Raw genomic sequence first — 20,879 nt, 5'->3', positions numbered from 1 at the left:
CCGTTTGACATTCAGGACTATTTTGAAAATTTGTAAAAAATTTTTTTATTGTTTATTAACAAAAGTTTTCGTGGAATTTTTTCCAGTATTATTACATTATCAATGTTCATTTTGTTTTTTTTATTATTTTGCGTTCTCTCCGAAGCCTGATTAATAATAATACGTAAAAATAATAATTAAGGTGGCAAATGCATAAATTAATATAAACGAAATATATTTTCATAGAATCACAGTACTTCAAATAAATGTAAAGAATTATATGAGTAGTAAAAAATATTCGCGGAAAATTGTCGATACCGTGAGGTATGTGAGTGATCTAGTTCCAGCGGTAACGGTACGTTTTTATTTTTATTGCTTAGATGGGTTGACGAGCTTACAGCCCACCTGGTGTTAAGGGTTACTGGAGCCCATAGACATCTACGACGTAAATGTTCCACCCACCTTGAGATATAAGTTCAAAGGTCTCAGTATAGTTACAACGGCTGCCCCACCCTTCAAACCGAAACGCATTACTGCTTCACGGCAAAAATAGGCAGGGTGGTGGTATCTACCCGCGCGGACTCACAAGAGATCCTACCACCAGTAATTACGCTAATTATAATTTTGCGGGTTTCATTTTTATTACACGATATTATTCTTTCACCGTGGAAGTCAATCGTGAACATTTGTTGAGTACGTATTTCATTAGAAAAATTGGTACCGACCTGCGGGATTCGAACACTGTTGATGCAACAGTGTTCAACACGAATGCACCGGACGCCTTATCCTTTAGGCCACGACGACATCAAAATTGTGGTAATAAATATGTGATATCACCTTCTAAGTCGTTCTGGCGAGGCGCTCAGCGATGTGCTTGTGGAGTGATTCGAGGCAGCTGACAGAGGTGAGCCGTGAGGACGATTGGATCCTCTGCCGCGATGTATTCGCAACGTGAGACGGTTGTCATCGAAACGACTACCCAGCCCTCTACCTGAGAAGTAAGCTAAATAGGCTATTGTGTTGCAATTGAAACGAACCAGAATGAGATATTTGAGGCCGTTACCGCAATAGTGGCCTAAGCTTACCACAGTTAGTATGGAGGCAATTAGGTTTGAATTTTCATGAATTTTTAAATTTGAGTAAGGAAAAAATCAATACGCTCGAAAATAATGTTTACAAAGCTATCTGTTATCTATGGGTGAAATTATAGATAGGCCAGTTTTGCATCAAAATTTATTATATTTTAAATAAATTCGAAAATACCTACGTCATGTAAGCTGGTTATAAAAAGTGTGGGTTAGGCCACTTTTGCTCTGATGGCCTTATTTATGGTGCACTATATTAATTGCAAGCCCATAAAAACTGTAACGTGAACACCGCCTTGAGATATGCTGTCCAAATTTCAATTTTATTGTTTAACAGCTAAACTGGAGCAGTATGCAATTTCACCTGATGAAGAGTCGAAATCAGGTCAAATTGCACCAAGTGAATACCCAACGAGGGATAACGTCAGCTCGCCGTAAAAGTCATTCCAAATTCCTATTTAGCATAGCATAGCATAAGACGACATACTATGCTGACCTTATAATGTATACCACATCCCACAATGACAAGAAGAAATATAACATTAGATGCGTTCTACCATCAGGAACTCCAGATTATGGATCACAGTAAACTAGTATAGTATTCGCGGCTTCTCATTCTGAAGCGAAGTAATCCTGCGTTTAGGTAAGTGTGCTTAGTGTGAGTTTTTTAACGTTCTCGATAGCGTAAAAGTTAACTCAAATTTGTACGAAGTTGAAACAGCGCCCCTAGCGGCAAACGTAGGCTTTGCTTTAGGCATTAACTTAGGCAAACGCTATAATAATATTAAAACACTCGCAATAAGTACACTGAAGCTGTGTTTCAGAGCTCATATCCTAATCTGGGTGGCGGTATTTACGTTGTTATCTGTGGTATCCGGTAACCACTAACAACAGGTAAGTCGTCAGCCCTTCCATATCCCTAAGCAATAAAAAGGGTGATAGTCATTATATAATTCAATTAAGGTTTCGGTATTGCGATGTGCATATTCCCCTTTGAGAATTTAATGTAGAGCCGTTAGTTCTTATATTCGATTAAATACTGGTGGTAGGACCTCTTGTGAGTCCACGCGGGTATGTGCCACCGCCCTGCCTATTTCTGCCGTGAAGCAGTAGTGCGTTTCGGTTTGAAGGGCAGGGCAGCCGTTGTAACTGTACTGAGACCTTAGAACTTATGTCTCAAGGTGGGTGGCGTATTTACGTTGTAGATGTCTATGGGCTCCAGTAACCACTTAACAACAGGTGGGCTGTGAGCTCGTCCAACCATCTAAGCAATAAAAAAAATTAACAACAATATTCAGATGAAAGATTTTTATCGTACAACCTACAGAAATACTTCTTATTACTCTACACATAGAAATTCTCATCTAAAAAAATTCTCACCTTTAGTAGTTCTAAAGCCTTGATTAATTGCCTTGGTGGTTCTAACGGCAGCTTTGTAGATCCTCCAATAGAAGAATAGCATCACGAACATCGGGATGTAGAAGGAGCCCAAAGCTGAATAGACAACGTACCCAGCATCATTGGTCAACTCGCAGGTCCACTGGCACGGAGGATTGGGAGCCCAGCCTTCTTTATGGGTTCCGTCATCATCCTATGAACGAACGAATAGGGTTATGAGGAATGCTCTTTAAGACCTCATTATAAAATACACAGTCTAATCCGTAACTAAGTTAATGAGGATAGGACGTATTATAGGTACGGTTAAGCTTTTTTTTCCTAGATATTCTAGTGACTTTGAGAAGTCATACTTCATCACTAGGTCAAATTCACTAGGTGAGCTTACAGGGCTCTAACCTGGCGAATTTGCCAACATTAGCACTAGCAAGAGCAGTGCTTCGTAGAATCTACCAACGGATCGGAATTCCGACCCATTGAGAAGATCCGGCTAACTCGAAGGGCTGTACCACCATCACTTCTATCGAATTTATCCAATAAACTTGAGAATCCCACTTTACGTTGCAAAGTAGGTGGTGGCATCCATGCTCTGATATATATAAGCTCCCCCAACTACTTACAGCATACGCCGATAAATATTGCACATCGACTTTTAGAAAGAGACAATCGGCTAATTTCGGCTTCATAGTGCGTTATCTCTTGCGCACGAAATACTAACAGTCCGGTATTTATTAGGAGCGCTCACTAACGCACTTGAACAACGCCCGACAAAAGTCACATGGATGACAAAGATAACGCTCTACGGGGCCGAAATTACCTGATGTCTTACCAAAGGTCCATGGGTAATATTTATCGGCAGGTATTGTAACAAGAGGCAGGCTGTACATTCGTTAACATACTAAGGATTTATTTTTTACTAGCTGACCCGGCAGACTTTGTAGTGCCTCAATCGATAAATAAAATACCTAAACTTTTGTACAAAATAAACTTAAAACAAACAAAAGGAATCCGTCCGACGGGGGTTTGTTTTTATATAATTCCGAGGATTTTCATATTTATTCACCTTTTCAACCTTCTCTGGACTTCCACGAATAATTTAAGACCAAAATTAACCAAATCGATCCAGCCGTTCTCGAGTTTTAGCGAGACTAAGAAACTTTTGAAGTCGTTGTGGCCTAAAGGATAAGACGTCCGGTGCATTCGTATGTAGCGATGCACCGGTGTTCGAATCCCGCAGGCGGGCACAAATTTTTCTAATGAAATACGTACTCAACAAATGTTCACGATTGACTTCCACGGTGAAGGAATAACATCGTGTAATAAAAATCAAACCCGCAAAATTATAACTTGCGTAATCACTGGTGGTAGGACCTCTTGGGAGTCCGCACGGGTAGGTACCACCACCCCGCCTATTTCCGCCGTGAAGCAGTAATGCGTTTCGGTTCGAAGGGTGGGGTAGCCGTTGTAACTATACTGAGATCTTAGAACTTATATCTCGAGGTGGGTGGCGCATTTACGTTGTAGATGTCTATGGGCTCCAGTAACCACTTAACACCAGGTGGGCTGTGAGCTCGTCCATCCATCTAAGCAATAAAAAAAAAAAAACTAACGAACAGCAATTCATTTTTATATATATTTGTATAAAATAAACTTCAAACAAACAAAAGGAATCCGTCCGACAGGGGTTTGTTTTTATTTAATTCCGAGGATTTTCATATTTATTAACCTTTTAAACCTTCTCTGGACTTCCACAAATAATTCAAGACAAAAATTAACCAAATCGGCTCAGGCGTTTTCGAGTTTTAGCGAGACTAACGAACAGCAATTCCTTTTTATATATATAGATAGATTAAAATAGAAAATAACGAAAAACTCTCACCCTTTTATCCTTCCATCCTACCAGCGGCGGGAAACAAATTACGAAAGAGAGCACCCATAGACCGGCTATTAATGCTTTAGCCCGCTTCCTGCTCATGATACTCGGGTAGCTGACAGGACGGGTGACAGCCACGTATCGGTCCAGGGATATTGCGCAGAGATTGAGAATAGAGGCGGTGCACATCCACACGTCCACGGCTAGCCATACTGAGCACCACACGTCGCCAAAGATCCAGACCTGAAGGCAGAAATTAACTTAATCTTTACTGGCGGTAGGAGCTCTTGTGAGTCCGCACGGGTAGGTACCACCGCCTTGTCTATTTCTGCCGTGAAGCAGTAATGCGTTTCGGTTTGAAGGGTGGGACAGCCATTGTAACTATACTAAGACCTTAGAACTTATATCTCAAGGTGGGTGGCGCGTTTACGTTGTGGATGTCTATGGGCTCCAGTAACCACTTAACACCAGGTGGGCTGTGAGATCGTCCACTCACCTAAGCAACAAACAAAAAAAAAACCGCAGACATTAATTTCTTTAAAATGTTACTAGTCGAATCCGAACCGCTTTACTGGTGGATCTTTGATTTGACTTTAATCCGATAGCTATCAAACTTCACAAACATCACCCGCCGGGCCAACCTGTAGATTTCCTGAAAATTTCATCGTAATTGGTCCAGCTCGTTATACAGAAAACAAACACATAAACTTTTATATGATAAAATAAAATTTGGAAAACAAAATTACGTTCTCTAGCGATACTAACGGACATATTACGTCCCCTTTTAGTAGCTTTTAAGTACTCTCACTGCTTCTTTATAGTTTAGGTAGTAAAATATATTAATGCGCTATGTTATTGAACAAATTAAACTGTATAACCTGGCTCTTCTTTTTATTTATATTTAACGGCATTTGTCTTAAGATGAGAGATGGCTATGAGCAGAATTTAAAGTGCTTATATTATCAGTAGAACCGACAATGCAGCTGCCGCAGACAGTTTTTTGAGTGAAGACCGCGCATTGGCAAACATGCCAAATGTGGAACACCCTTGGACAGGTGAAGCGATGATTTGCGAAGAGTGGGCGGCAAGCCCACGGATAAACGTCGCTTGCAACGAAGGGATTGACGAGTAAAATAACCCACAGACACAGCCTACTGAGTTTCTCGGCGGATCTCCTTAGTGGGTCGCGTTTCCGATCCGGTGGTAGATTCTGCGAAGTACGGCTCTTGCTACGGTCCGTGTTAGCAACGTCGTCAGGCTTAAGCCCCGTGAGCTCACATACTAGTTAAGGTTACGCTGAAATAGCCTCTCAAGGCTATCAGCTTAGGTAGGAAAAAAAAACGGATAAAGAGCCGTCGCATGCCGAACCAAGTGGTGTAAATTGGGAAAGACCTATGTCTAGTGCTGGATAACTGTGATCTGATAATCATGTATCATCAGGGAGATCAAAAATAAATAACAAAACTCCACCCGAACAGATTTTCTCTAATAAAACGCGAAAAGGGTTTGCTAGCAAAATTTCAATTAAAAATTGCAGTAAACGAGGAAGCTTCAGAAAAAAAAAACAGTTTCCATATCAAACAACAGACGGCATGAAACAATCGTTTGCATTGTCGTTGACGAGCGACGCTTAAAAACCCATTAAAAACGCATTAATGCGTTCAAAGAAACCGTAAAGTTTCGAGGAAATTAAAAAAGCACCCGTAAACATTTTACGTTTCATAAAATTTGCTGTACACAGCGTTTTGGCGTTCCGTTGCACGCCATTATTTTCATTAATGAAGCCCTTTAAAATCCTCAAGGCAGAAGATGTCAATAAAGGGTTGAACGTTCACACACGAAAACAGTTCTTTTCGTCTATGGAGAAAAGGTCAGAATTGAAAAAGAGGGAAATGTTTTTAATACGTTCAAAATTTTAATGACAACCTTTTAAAGTTAATTCCGCATTCAAATGCAGTTCGCGTTTCCCTTTGCTTAAATTCTTTACTCTCTTGTAGAATAAATATGAATTTGCGTATTAAAATGACCGGTCGGCTTGCGGCTGAATATTATAGAGATACTAGCTTTTGCCCGCGACTTCGTCCGCGTGGAATAGTTCACAAATAATGCTTTATTTTATTCCAAATTTGGTTAGCATAAAAAGCGTTATAGGGAGCCAACCTTAACATATAGGCATATGCTGTCGCAGACTTTTTTTTAGATCTTTTAAAGGGGAACAATTATCTCATACATTACTTTAGCGAAACTAACCGTTTCCGCAGCGCACGCAGTGGAAGCTCTCAAAAGGGAAAAAACCCCAGTTTTGAAACATTCTTTATTGGTGCTCCGCCCGCATTGATCTTAGCGTGATGTTATATAGTCTATAGCCTTCCTCGATAAATGGGCTATGGGCTATGGGCTAATGGGCTAACACTAAAATAATAATTCAAATCGGACCAGTAGTTCCTGAGATTAGCGCGTTCAAACAAACAAACTCTTCAGCTTTATAATATTAGTATAGTATAATAATAAGGGTACATAATATTTATTATACGCATGTTATTTTTTTCATGTTCAAATTTAGTTCATATTGACTTATATTTTTTACTTTGGTAAATTTTTTTCACCAACGGATAGCGGTAATGCCGCAGTAAATTTTGTATCTAAACGTCTTTTAAAGGAAGATTGATTTTAGCGCTTAATAAATACGGCAGAAGAGAATTTGTTCCAAAGGGTAAAAAGTCAGTTATGACGGTAGTTTTTGACTTTACATAATAACTTAATAATTTTATTATTATACTAGCCGTACTCGCCCGCCCCGCTGGGCATTTAAAATTAACATTATTATTTATTGTCATTATTATTAGGGAGTCCAACACTCATATAAATATTAGCCTATCTATTAAGTACATGTATTCTACATGGATACCTAGTTTCAAGTCAATCGGATGCATGGTTCAGTAGCTATAACGGATCATCCGTAAAAACCACTGTAGATTTATATATTAGTATAGATGAACTTTCCCAGAAAGTTAAACATAAGTAATTAAACAGAATAATTAACATTTTGATTCTCTGTAGCTCACTAATCAGCAATGCAACTTTGTGATTAAAGCTTCTTTTACGGATTAATTTCGCGCTTTATACTGTTTTTTTTTCTGTCTGCCTATTCGCTGGTAGCCTAAGAGGATATTCCAGCTACACCCGGATGGGTAGGTGAGCTCACATAGACACAACCCACTGAGTTACTCGCCGGATATTCTCAGTGGGTCACGTTTCCGATCCGGTGGTAGATTCCGCGAAGCACTGCTCCTGCTACGGTCAGTGCTAGCAACACTCCCGGTTTGAGCCCCGTGAGCTCACCTACACGTCAAGGCGAAACTGAAATAGCCTCTCAAAGCTATCAGCATAGGTAGGAATAAAAAAAACAGTCTCAAATTTCAAAATGGGCGACTGCATTCCCATTGTGCATATTACGAGAAAGCTCACAGTACAATTTTTATTTTATTTTATTAGGTGGGTGGACCAGCTCACAGCCCACCTGGTGTTAAGTGGTTACTGGAGCCCATAGACATCTACGACGTAAATGCGCCACCCACCTTGAGATAAGTTCTAAGGTCTCAAGTATAATTACAACGGCTGCCCCACCCTTCAAACCGAAACGCATTACTGCTTCACGGCAGAAATAGGCAGGGCGGTGATACCTACCCGCGCGGACTCACAAGAGGTCCTACCACCAATTTATTACGTTAATCGTCTAATAATTTAATGTTTGTCCGTTTTTTTCCGAAATAAGTTAAATTAACCAGTCACCCAAAAGATGCCGCTGTTTATAAATCTTCCCGTTCTCAATTTAATTATAAAATTAATTAAATTCAACAGAGCTTCTGGTCGCATCTGGTACACCCGAAAATTTCTCATTTATTTAAATGATATACGACTTTAATATCGTTCGTTTTACGTTTTATGGTTACTAAAATAATAATAGATTAAAAGTTCAATTATTCTTATTAGCCCTTGTTTAATGCGTACTGTTATAGCTGCCCGTTGCACTCCTTCTTGCTAACTATGCACTCTGTCCCGCTACCTCAACACCCTTCGTTACACACCTATATCGGATTCGCATCAGTGAGTCAGTCTCCTTCATCTCCTCATCCAAGACGGTCGTCCTAAATCATATAAAGTATTTTTTTTAAAAAGCTAATTATCCTGAGGCTCATAACAGTACGAACTAAAAATATTTGCTACCAAAATTTTATTTAACGCCACACTATTGTACGAGATGGCTGGATCGTATACTTTTAAATTGCCCGGCATACAACATTCAGAGATTATTAATGATAAACCAGATTCAAGCAATATACCAGACTTTGCGGTAGGCAGTGGCTTGGCTCTGCCCCTGGCATTGCTGAAGTCCATGGGGCGGTAGGCAGCGGCTTGGCTCTGCCCCTGGCATTGCTGAAGTCCATGGGCGACGGTAACCACTCACCATCAGGTGGGCCGTATGCTCGTCTGCCTACAAGGGCAATAAAAAAAAAAGACTATCCCGCCATCACTTCAAGTTCTTTTGTCAAACTACAATACCTTCAAATCCATACTATTGGAACATTATATTATGTATAAAAAGAGGCTATCGTCCGATTATATACCTATTGTGAAATAATTGTTCTATCGATTTGATTCTGCTGGGCCTTATATCATTTAAGAGAAAAGATGAGTCTCTATGGTTTGATTCCTTCGCCTTTCGATTTGAAAAAAATGGAACAACTACTTTACGTGATTGACGTCTACACCTTTAGGGCATAAACATTATAAATATAGTTAGCTCATATCTATAATAGTTCCAATGAATGTACTAGTCTCGTCCGCTGCGAAGCCATTTTAAGGAAATAACGTGTCAGCATGAGTAGGGTTAAATATAACGCTCACTTACTTCCGGAGTTAGTATGTTGTAGGAAATTTGATCTCGGCTTCCTCATCTCGAATCTAAATTGACTAAGTTACGATTTTGTTGGTTTAATTTTTGATGGACAATGGCAGGCTAACACCTCAACTTATAGACGCTAACAATGGTAAGGGAAAAGGCATGTTTCTCTGTACCAAATAGACTCTTATTGTATTTTTTTTTGGGTGGACGAGTTTACGCCCAACCTGGTGTTTAGTGGTTACCGGAGCCCATAGACATTTACAACGTAAATGCCGCCACTCACCTTGAGATACGAGTTCTAAGGTCTCAGTATAGTACAACGGCTGCCCCGCCATTCAAACTGAAACGCATTAATGCTTCACGGCAGAAATACGCAGGGTAATGGTACCTACCCGCGCGGACTCACAAGAGGTCCTTCCACCAGTAATACTAGTATACCGGTGGTACCTACTCAATGTTAGTCTTAGGAAGTTTCATCAAAAAGAGGCGTTACGCTTCGCCACTAAAACAACAACCTGTAGCTGATCCCGTAATCTACTCAATCTAATTAAAGTGCTTAAATCATAGCGGACTTTTTGGCGGGAATCCGAAGAGTGAAGTTGTGTGATTGGTTTTATTTTGTCTATTTAGTGTTTCTTCAGGTTTAAATGTGTAGTAACGGTGGTTTATTATCTGTTTAATATCTGTGAAAATGCACAAATGTGGGAAAATGAAACAAAGTCGCTGGACGTAACTTCTCGGGATCCTCCAAAAAGTCCACTGAAATAATCTCAGTAAATGACCACCATTTTACTGAGATGAGAGATTACTGGGATGAAATATAATCCCATCCCATCTCATCTCATTTCATTTAATTTCATTTCACTCCAGATTATAATAATAATTTATCATAAAAATAAGAATAGAAATTAAAATAAGACATGACTTAAAGGTCTTAGCTACCATGTTATAAAATCCCTTTAAAAAAATAATTAAAGTGCTTAAGTCATAGCTTTGACATACTGACGTTTGTCACATTTAGACATATGGCCGAACACTAACGTCAGACGAAGACAAAATATCCCTTCAGCAACGCACCGATAAAAGAGCTGAAAGAAAACTCATCCTTTGTCGACCGTAAATATTAATGTATACGAATAAATTGCGTGTCGGAATTCATTCGTGATCGTAAACTTTCACCCGGCATAGACTCCGAACAGAAACCGTGTAATCAATGCGCTAGTTTCGTTCGATAATGTTTTGGGTCAAAACAATTTTCCCTGTCAGTGGTATCGTGTCAAAAGCATTGATTCTGCCACTGGGCTGTTTTAATTCGATTTTGATTGCGCGCCACAGTTCATCGAGAACCAGTGGTAGTAAACTGAAATTCGGTACTGTTGAGTAACGGTTGGGTGCAAATGTTTGGGGGAGGCTTTTACCCGAACGGGGTACATACATGAAATAATTAGGTAATGGATAATTAAAACAAATAATAATTAAACTAATTACAAAATAGAATTTATAATTAGAAACCAAATTCATCTAAGTGTAATAATTTTTTTTTATTGCCTTTGTAGGCAGACGAGCATACGGCCCACCTGATGGTAAGTGGTCACCGTCGCTCATGGACCTCAGCAATGCCAGGGGCAGAGCCAAGCCGCTGCCTACCATAAAGTACACTCCGCAAGCCTCGTTTGAAGAAGGATATGTCATAGCGTTGAATTATAGGTTAATAAGTTATCAATTGTTATCGTGTTTAATTTGTACTATGCATGGAATTAAATAAAGCTTTATTATTAATTAAAAAAAATATGCCAAAATTTTACATATCAATATTCAGATATAATATTAAAACTAGAATAATTCTATACTAAGAAAGCGTGTGTAATATCGTGTGGATATCACACTTGTTCGGTTTATAAAAAAAAAAGAATTATCATTTGACAGAACCTACTGTTGCACATTACTCTATAGTTCCAAATAAAGTCACGCACTCCACAACACTAATATCGGATTATTATCTTGAAAAGAACAATAAATCAAAGTCTTATTTAGTGACTAGCAATACACCTTCTCTACTAATAAATATTCTGTATTGATTCAAGGCTTTATTTAAAAGTCAATGATGATATAGTCAATCAGGTAGGAATTATTTTTTTATACTAATAGTTGACACGTAAGGCGTAAGATGACTGATTCTCAAGCCGGAAAGAGAATAATGTGAATATGTTTTACTAACGTCAGTGGCAGGTGGGCATTATTAACATAAGATCTCAGCTGGGAATCCAAGCCCTAAGGCAGTAAGTACTCTATATTTGACCAGTGCTTTGTAAAGTACATCCATTGAGACCAGCAGTGTGATATATATACCGCTTAGCTTTGTCCAGTCGTCGTGGCCTAAAGGATAGGACGTCCGGTGCATTCATGTTGAGCGATGCACCGGTGTTCGAATCCTAGGCGGGCAGGTACGAATTTTTCTAATAAAATACGTACTCAACAAATGTTCACGATTGTCTTCCACGGTGAAGGAATTACAACATCGTGTAATAAAAATAAAACCCCAAAAATTATAATTTGCGTAATTACTTGTGCTAGGACCTCTTATGAGTCTGCACGGGTCGGTACCACTACCCTGCCTATTTCTACCGTGGGGTAGCCGTTGTAACTATACAGAGACCTTAAAAAAGCTCAGATCTCAAGGTGGGTGGCGGCATTTACGTTGTAGATGTCTATGGGCTCCAGTAACCACTTAACACCAGGTGGGCTATGAGCTTGTCTACCCTTCTATTCAATAAAAAAATAACTATGGACTATATTACAAAATACAATTGCGGTTAAATTCAATTCAGAAGATTGGTGTGTAATCATTCAAAATTCAAAAGTCACAAGTGCCCGTCAAGACGTCTAAGTCAAACTCAAAAATAGATTGGTCATAACACCCTTGACATAAAGTTCAAGTGATGATTAGCCTACAAGCCGTATACGCTGTCCCCGTATCCACTGAAATGATAGTTTTTTTTTACTCGGAAAATAGATTGAGATTGTGTGGTGCAAAAATTTTAATGTACCAATTTCAATTTTCATTATGAACACGTCTGGCCATCACTGTCGCTGAATATATTCTATAGTATGATTTATTGTAACAATTCGTGCGCCATCTGCTGTGCGCTGTGCGAACTATTATTATAGAAATCTTTTCTAAGGTCAATAATAGCACTACAAGCTATCAAAATAGCCGCCAACACGACCTGTTCGCATGTATCAGACGAAAGTATCGGTTTTAAGGGCGGGGCAGCCATTGTACTATAAAAGTGAGACCTTAGAACTCATATCTCAAAGTGTGTTGCAGCATTTACGTTGTAGGTGTCTATGGGATCCGGTAACCACTCCACACCAGTTGGCCCGTGAGGTCGTCCATAGATTTAAGCAATAAAAAAAAAAAAAAAAAAGATAAATTTTAGTTTTTAATTTTCCCTTGTGACTTGCACCACGTCAAACTATTTTTCGCAGTCGATTGCCTTCAGCTCTGGTCTCTCGTCCGCTGTTAGTATATGATGTAACGTAGCGTAGGTAATCCATTGCAAACATCACGAAACTAATGGGATTATTTAATGAGTGACTTTTGGCCGGTCAATTTTTTTAAAGACAATGTCCCTTTTTATGAATGAGGGATTAGTGGTGGCCCGGAGGCCTCTTCAGTTTTACCAGGACAGGTGGGCGAGCAAGGGCTCAGCCAGGAGGGGTGGGATTTGGTAACAGCTGCCCGAGCGCCTTCGAAGGAGACCTAACAGCTCAAGGGCAGCTGCTTCGCGAACGAATCTACTACCGGATCGGAATCGTGACCCGCTGTGAAGATCCGGCGAGAAACTCAGCGGGTGGCGCATTTACGTTGTAGATATCTATGGGCTCCATTAACCACTTAGCACCAGGTGGGCTGTGAGCTCGTCCGCCCATCTAAGCAATAATAAAAAAAAAGGTCCGACGGCTAACCTGCAAAAACGGGATTGTAGAGACAATGTTCTCTTTTAAATAAAAAAAAAACATCGCACCAGACTCGGAAGGAAGCAGTTATAAGGCATCCGTAGATTTTTCACAAACAATAAATTTAATGATTGCTTAAATGAAATAAATTTACTTTTTTTTTATTGCCCTTTTAGGCAGACGAGCATACGGCCTACCTGATGGTGAGTGGTTACCGTCGCCCATGGACTTCAGCAATGCCAGGGGCAGAGCCAAGCCGCTGCCTACCGCTAAACTGTTAATGTGTTTGTGTTTTGCGAATTCCGAATCATGTATACATTCGATAGTATATATGTTAATCATGGATATTATTCGTGAGAATGTCTTAGATACGTTTTTACCAAATGGTACGTTTAAATATATTCGCTCGAGTCTTTAACTAAAAACACTTATTGCAACATAACTATAATAGTTAGGCATATGCTCTTGCAACACTTTTTGTAAATAATAATGTGTTCTACAAAGTCGTAGTACATTATTTTATTCTATCATCAATAGTTTTCGCATGGCACGCGATGTAAAGAATATTTTAGGTAATTATTTTACACCTTGGGTTACATTATTGGAGTTTTAGTAAGGATCCCTAACCTTTTAAAAAAAATTTATAGCCTATGTCACTCGGGAATAGTGTAGCTTCCAAACAGTGAAATAATTTTTCAAATCGGTTCAGTAGTTTCGGAGCCTATTCAATACAAACAAACAAACAAATCTTTCCTCTTTATAATATTATATACTATAGATTTTCGTATAGTCGCGCCACACAATTCGATTATACCTGAACCCCTCACAATGCTTTTAGAACGAATACTATTTTAAGAGATCCACAATAGCTAGACTCCGTAACTTTGCCGTCTATGCCGACTCTCATCCATGACTCAATACTTGATAGCAAAAGCAAATATATAACACACATATATACAAAGGACGAATATCTTTGACGCACGCAGCATGAATATTAAAATTTTACCTCAAATACTTCCCGCGTCGCAGAGAACGGCAGTACAGCGACTCCCACCAGCAAGTCGGCGACGGCTAGCGACACGATAAACAGATTCGTGACGCTGCGTAGCTTCGACGAGCAGAGCACAGCGGCGATAACGAGACAGTTACCTGGAAATGAAACGTAAGCTATATACCAGCAATTATGACTTGTCGTTCTTCAAGCAAGGCTTGTGGGGAGTACTTAACGGTAGGCAGGGGCTTGGTTCTGACTTTAGCATTGCTGAAGTCCATGGACGACGGTAACCACTCACCATCAGATGGGCTGTATGCTCGTCTGCCTACAAGGGTAATAAAAAAAAACACTTAAGAAGTCAGCTGTGAATGTTTTCTATACTGGATGATGACACTATAATAATAATAAATTTTATTTCAGAATTAAATTTCATATCAAGTGTTAGTGATACGAAATCTTAAAAAAGTAGTAGATTTTATTTATTTTACATTGACTATGGCTGGTCTTGAGCCAATATGGACTTCATTCCAGTGCTTCAGTATAGGGCAGCAATAGCGACTCCCTGTACCATGACTCCCTGACTATGTGTCTACCATTTTTTTTAACGATACAGCGAATAGCCACTCGACGATTCTCTTTTTTTCCTACCTAAGCTGATGGTCTAGAGAAACCATGTCAGGGTCGCCGGGCTAGTAGGTGAGCTCACGGGGCTCAAGCCTGACGATGTTGCTAACAAAAACCCTACGCAAGAGTCGTGCTTCGCAGAATTTACCACCGGATCGAAATCGCGACCCACTGAGAAGATCCAGTGAGAAACTCAGTGGGCTGTCTGTGGGTTAATTTACTCGCCGAGCCCCTCGTCGCAAGCGACGCGTTCGACGAAAACGATGACCGGGACGATTCTCTAAGAGTAAGATTCGGAACGTGAATTCAGTGCACCTTTATATTTGAACGATTTTACCGTCTTGACACCAGGTCAAGCTGTTGCAAGAACTCTGACGCATCACAAATTGAATGCCGCTCACTTTGAGACATGAGGGCTAAGTGACTCCGCGGTTAGCTCCCAACAAACCGTCGAGTCTTACATAGCCCACGTGCCCTCTAGGCGCGGATAACTCGCAGGGGTTTCAAAGCCCTGCACGGAGAAAAAAGAGGTCTATGTCTTAATTATTTAGTTGTATAGTTCAATGGCGGTACTGTTGCGGGGTGGGTCCAGGAGCTGTTTTAAAAAAAAGGAAACTGTGTTTATTTTAATAGAAATATAAAAGAAATAGTCGGAGGCAGAGGAAGAGGCAGACCTAAGAAAAAAAAGATGGATTGCGTGAAAGACGATATGTGTAAGAGAGTGAGCGAAGAAATGGTATATGATAGAAGAGTATGGAAGGAAAAAACATTTTGCACCAAACCCAGGTGAATGGCAGAATGACAGAAGGGCAGGAGTGGTTCTTTTAAAATCCACTTAAGTACGACCTAGCCTAACGCCTATACAAACAAATTATTAAGTATCTGTTCTGTTATTTAGAGTTCTCACAATGAACAAGTCGCGATTTATTTTGATCGATGCTCAAGGGCTCCCTTCCTTTGCAATCGTCAAAAATATTCCGAATTTCCGGTAAAATTGGTCACAATAAAAATATAACCATTATAATTGTCGCCGGGACCGCATCGACCCGAACTCGTTAACGGGTTTATTGCGATTCAAACCGAATTTTTTCCACGTTTTGAATACGACGTCTATTTTTTTATTTTTTTTATTTTTTAGTGTTTCCAATATTTTGACTGCGAGAACAATCAACGCTTTTTTTTTGTATTGTTCCTTTTATGTTCCATTGTATAAAAATAGTGGAGTGGTTTTTCAATGATTTTATGAAAAATTTCAAGGGTATTTCCGAAATCATACAGAAAACGATTTGCAGTAGGATCATTCTTCTTCTTCTCAGTTGTATGACCTCTTGGTAGAGTGGTCGTAGTCATCATTTCGGGTGATGGTGCGTTTCAGAAGACGTCGTAATTCCTCGCGTACCGCAGCCCTTCTTGTGCACTCGTGACGAGAAACCCGGTCATCGTTCTCGTCAAACCTTTTGCTTGCGACGAAGGGTTCGGCGAGTAAAATAACAGACACATCCCACTGAGTTTCTCGCCGGATCTTCTCAGTGTGTCGCGTTTCCGATCCGGTGGTAGATTCTGCGAAGCACTGGTCTTGCTAGGCTTGCTTGTAGTCTTAGCAACTTCGCCAGATTTGAGCCCCGTGAGCTCACCTACTCGTCCGGCAACGCTGACATAGCCTCTCAAGGCTATCAGCATAGGTAGGAAAACAAAGTTGACGAGACCGTTTAGAGCTGTCTTTATTTGGTAGGTCCATCGTAACGGTGATCTGCCGCGCAGTCTTGTAACCTCTATCATGCTCTGCACCACAAGGCGCTCAACTAGGATCATATATACCTTGAAGTCGGCGTGGCATAGAGCATAAGAGGGTCGGTTTAATCATATCGAGCGATGCGACGATGCATCTGCTCAAATGCCGCAGATAGATCTCAATATATATTATCCTAAGAGGTTACGTAGGTAGGAATACTGCCACAATGAAGATGCTTATAGGCTCTGATAAACGCTTAACACCAGGAGAACCGCGAGCCCGTCATTCACCTCGAGCAATAACTGTGATTATTTATCCCAAACTAAAGCTCGAATTTGCGCCTCATAGGTGACCAAGCCCAGTTAACAATGGATAAGCCGTGAGAACGTTTTCCGAATAATCCATATATTAATACATTAAATCAGTAAAACATTACATACACTACCATGTATTTGACACACACACGCATATATACTCTTGTTTATTGTTAATCTGTGATCTAATTGAGAATAGAGTAATATTGTTTGCCCTTAATATTATTTTTATATAGTGAAGCTTTGGCGACATTTGTGATTATAGAAGCATAATTATAGTCTTTGACAATATAACCTTAATAACATTCAAACTTACAATTTAAATGAAATTATGGTCCAATTTCGACCACTGGGCGATCACTAATAAATACATATCTATACTTAATATTATAAAGAGGAAAGATTTGTTTGTTTGTTTGTTTCGAATAGGCTCCGAAACTACTGGACCGATTTGAAAAATTCTTTTTCCATTAGAAGCCGACATTGTCCCTGATGAACATAGGCTACTTTTTTTAATTTTTTTATATATTTTTTTTTTTGGTTTCATGTATGTTTTAATGTTTCCGAAGCGAAGCGAGGGCGGGTCGCTAGTAAATTATAATCACCTTTTTATTACCAGCCTAGAATGGAATTAGGAAAAACATATTTTTTGGTGAGACATTTTCTGCACACATTTATTACATTAACACAAGTTAATTCCGCGTCTCGTGTATTCTTATTCGGGACTTAATTGCCTGCTTTTGTTTTGTTTTTATGAAGCTCCTCCTTGTACGGTATCTTTGTAGGTTCCCGCTAATGAACAGTCCTGGGCTTGTACACAACGTGCTTAATAAATAAATGTTCTTTCTTTATTCATATAAAACAAAGAAAAGCGTGAATAATTTATTTATAGCCAATTGAGATGCGACTGGTGAAACATGATAATTAAGAGCGTTCGAAAATTCATTATTTAGGTAAGAAGGAAATCGCCGGGCTTTTTTACTTATGGACTGAGGAGAGTATGCGGAATATTTCAGATTTGAACGGACTAAGGCTCTACAGCCTTCTAGTCACACATACAATAAAATCCAACTAAGTCACACAGGGAAAACTTCTTTATCCCCTAGTGTTTTTTAAATTATCGTTCATAAGCTATGAACTAACCACAAGGTATTAAGTATATTGTTACGCCGATAAGAGTAACGCTATCTATCGCCAAATTGTCGAACGAATATCGAACGATCTATTAGTATCTAGAACGTTGGAGAAGTACAACGCCATCTGTTGTCAGATAGCGAAAACACAATACTAGAAATGTGTGGAATATTCTCGATAATTCTAGGGATGTGGTATCGGCTATGAAAGCGTTGCAGAGATGGCACGCAGTCAGTTAGTAATCGGAACTACTCGAAGCGAAGCGGAAGAAACGAATTGAGAGTTTTAAAGTGTTTTGTTGAGTGTTTTAAGTGTTCTAAGTGTTGAATACAGTTTTAAGTTTTACTCCGGTAGAACTTTTATTTATCCCGAACCCAAGCGCGTAACAATATTTAGATCAGCGAATGAAGATTACTTGCATAGTTATTGGTGCTAGTATAAGCCCGTACTCCTCTCAGGTATCACTTCGAAGCAGTCATGAGTTTCGGTTCGAATTAAGGTACAGCCGTTATTCAAAGGAAATTGGACTTCATGTTCCAAGGTGAGTGGCGATATTTGCTTACGGCTCCAATAAACATTAAAAATAAGATAGATCATGCGATCACCCATCGAAGCAATACTAAAAAAAGAAGAAAAACTTTAGGTCTACTAGTTTATTGAGGTTCTTAGAAGTGGTTCTCTTGCACCAGTCGGTTTTAGACTAGATATTATTATATCATGAATAGCTGATGCCAACCGACCAGAAGTCAGCATGCAAGCAAGATTGTCAGCAATCATCATATACAGAAACGAGGCTGCATCTAGTAAAAATGCATCATACCTTTTACATATAAACATATTTATATTTTGAAGACATTGTCGAATGTCACGAAATTGCCATACCCAATTCTATACACTTGCTACCGACGTGCTCCAAGGATACTATAAAATAGACTACGTACTGAAAGGAGAAACTCGTGCAAAGATACGTTGAATTATTCTAAGCACATAGGCCCCGAACTCTTTCGAGTGTTTTTTGAGAGAGTTAACAAGAACGTAGGTGATTTTAATCGATACCCAGTATACGTGATAAACTTTTAACGCAGACGTGTCCGCTTAGTTTTCCGATGTAATGGGAAAGTTGTTAAGGTTTGAATTTTTGCTTAGCAAAGTTTCGGGTCGGGAAGATTTTTGGAATAGTCGCTTGAGGATCTCCCGAAGGAGTGTTTTCTTTTGTTGAGAGGCCATTATTGGTGAATCTTAAAGTTTTACAAAAATGATAGGTTATATTTTAACAGGTCTTTGAGATAACCGTCTTTGCAGGAAGAAGCATTACGAGGGTAATTCTTAAAGATTACATAGACGATATACCGATTGATGGTCCAAGAATCTCTAACCTCCGATTTGCTAATAAGCAATTACTAGTTATAAGCGAAAACTTCATTGCACAACTTCTAAGTGGTATTAAAAACGCCAGTCTTAAATTACTCTTAATCTATGCGATTTCAAAAATCTAATAATACCTAAAGTTTCCTTAAATTTATTGTCAACTGTCATCTCATGTCCGCAGAATCAAATACACCTCAGAACACGTCAATTTCTTCCACAAGTTCAAAGACCGAAGTCGGCTGCTTCGCTAAAAGTAATGCAAAGGCAGCTGCCGTTGACAACTCTGGGAAAATATTGAAAAACTTCCGAATAAATAAGGAGTTCGGACCATGAATAGGACCCTTGTTAAATATTGGCAGGGGATTTTATTGGCCGAGGGCTCTTTTGTTATTTTTTTCATTGTTGTCGAATCAAGATGGATTTGGATTAAATATTATAATAATTTGAGAGGTAAGTTAGGTTTTTGTGCGGAAAACTTCTTACTTATTGTAATAAATGTTGCTTTCAAAACGTCATGACTTTTTGCTTATGTCGTAAAATTTGTTGTAAAGGGAAATTTTGAGTCTACACTGTGTTGTCCTTCTATACATTTGCGAACCAGTATGGAATTTAAAGGGTAGGTTCACCTTTATTTTCTGCTTCGAGGCGGCGTGCGTTCTCACCAGGATGCCTCTCTGGGACCTAAGGGCGGAAGCGCTCGCCACCAATTATGGATGGCAATGCCAACTCCGCGACAGGGGAGCCAGGTTCCGGCGAAAGAGCAATTAGATCGTGGAGGCTCCGATCTCAGCAGTCCACGCTGAAAGCACGGTCACAGCGCTTAACGAAGCCATCGGTCCTCGCGGACTGGGTGAACTGCGAGAGCGTCTCAGCTTCAGAATTATTACCAGAAGAACCAGAATAATTATAAACTATGGCACTGAGGAACCACTAAGGGGAGCTCTTTTTTTAGTGCTTGGATGAGTGGACGAGCTCACGGCTCTCCTGATCTTAAGTGGTTACCGGAACTCATAGACATTTACAATGTAAATACCGCCCTACCTTGAGATATGAGTTCTAAGTTCTCAATATGTATAGTTCGATCGGCTGCCCCACCCTTCAAACCGAAACGCATTACTGCTTCACGGCAAGGTGGTGGTACCTACCCGTGCGGACTCAGAAGAGGTCCTACTACCAGTAGACTCATTTCAGATAGTGCGTAACAAAAATCATTTTGGAAATATAGTGCAGATTATTGCAATTAAATAAACTATTTTCCGATGATGAATATTAAAGGAGAATTCTGTATCACATAGAATAATTATCACAGCGATAGAAAAAATACATGTGTGCAATTCACACGTGGTAGAAGTGAAACCTTCCTAAATTAAAATACAATTATCCTAAACGTCTTAAGTATATGTAAAATTTTGTCATTAGTAAATAATTGTAAGGTAGCGCCCTCTGTGAATTGATATTTTAATTTCACGTATAATCCTAAATTAAAATTCACTACAAGAGCTTTTATACACACGT

At 39.4% G+C, this 20,879-nt stretch overlaps 1 protein-coding gene across 2 annotated transcripts in view; it reads right to left on the bottom strand.

Annotated features, from left to right (window-relative positions):
- Oar1 (octopamine receptor) overlaps window positions 1-20,879 on the bottom strand; it is a 123,172-nt gene that overhangs the window by 5,816 nt on the left and 96,477 nt on the right. For both annotated transcript variants that reach the window (XM_012691210.4, NM_001098278.1), the window contains 4 exon segments: window positions 14,205-14,347; window positions 4,339-4,575; window positions 2,445-2,655; window positions 817-970 (listed from right to left, as the gene is read on the bottom strand). In XM_012691210.4, the coding sequence (XP_012546664.1) occupies window positions 817-970; window positions 2,445-2,655; window positions 4,339-4,575; window positions 14,205-14,347 (745 nt within the window).

This window comes from Bombyx mori, chromosome 26, assembly GCF_030269925.1.
Source record: "Bombyx mori chromosome 26, ASM3026992v2".
Classification (NCBI taxonomy): Eukaryota; Metazoa; Arthropoda; class Insecta; order Lepidoptera; family Bombycidae; genus Bombyx; species Bombyx mori.
Note: the sequence above shows the minus strand (reverse complement) of the source record. Positions and strands in the feature narration are given on the sequence as shown.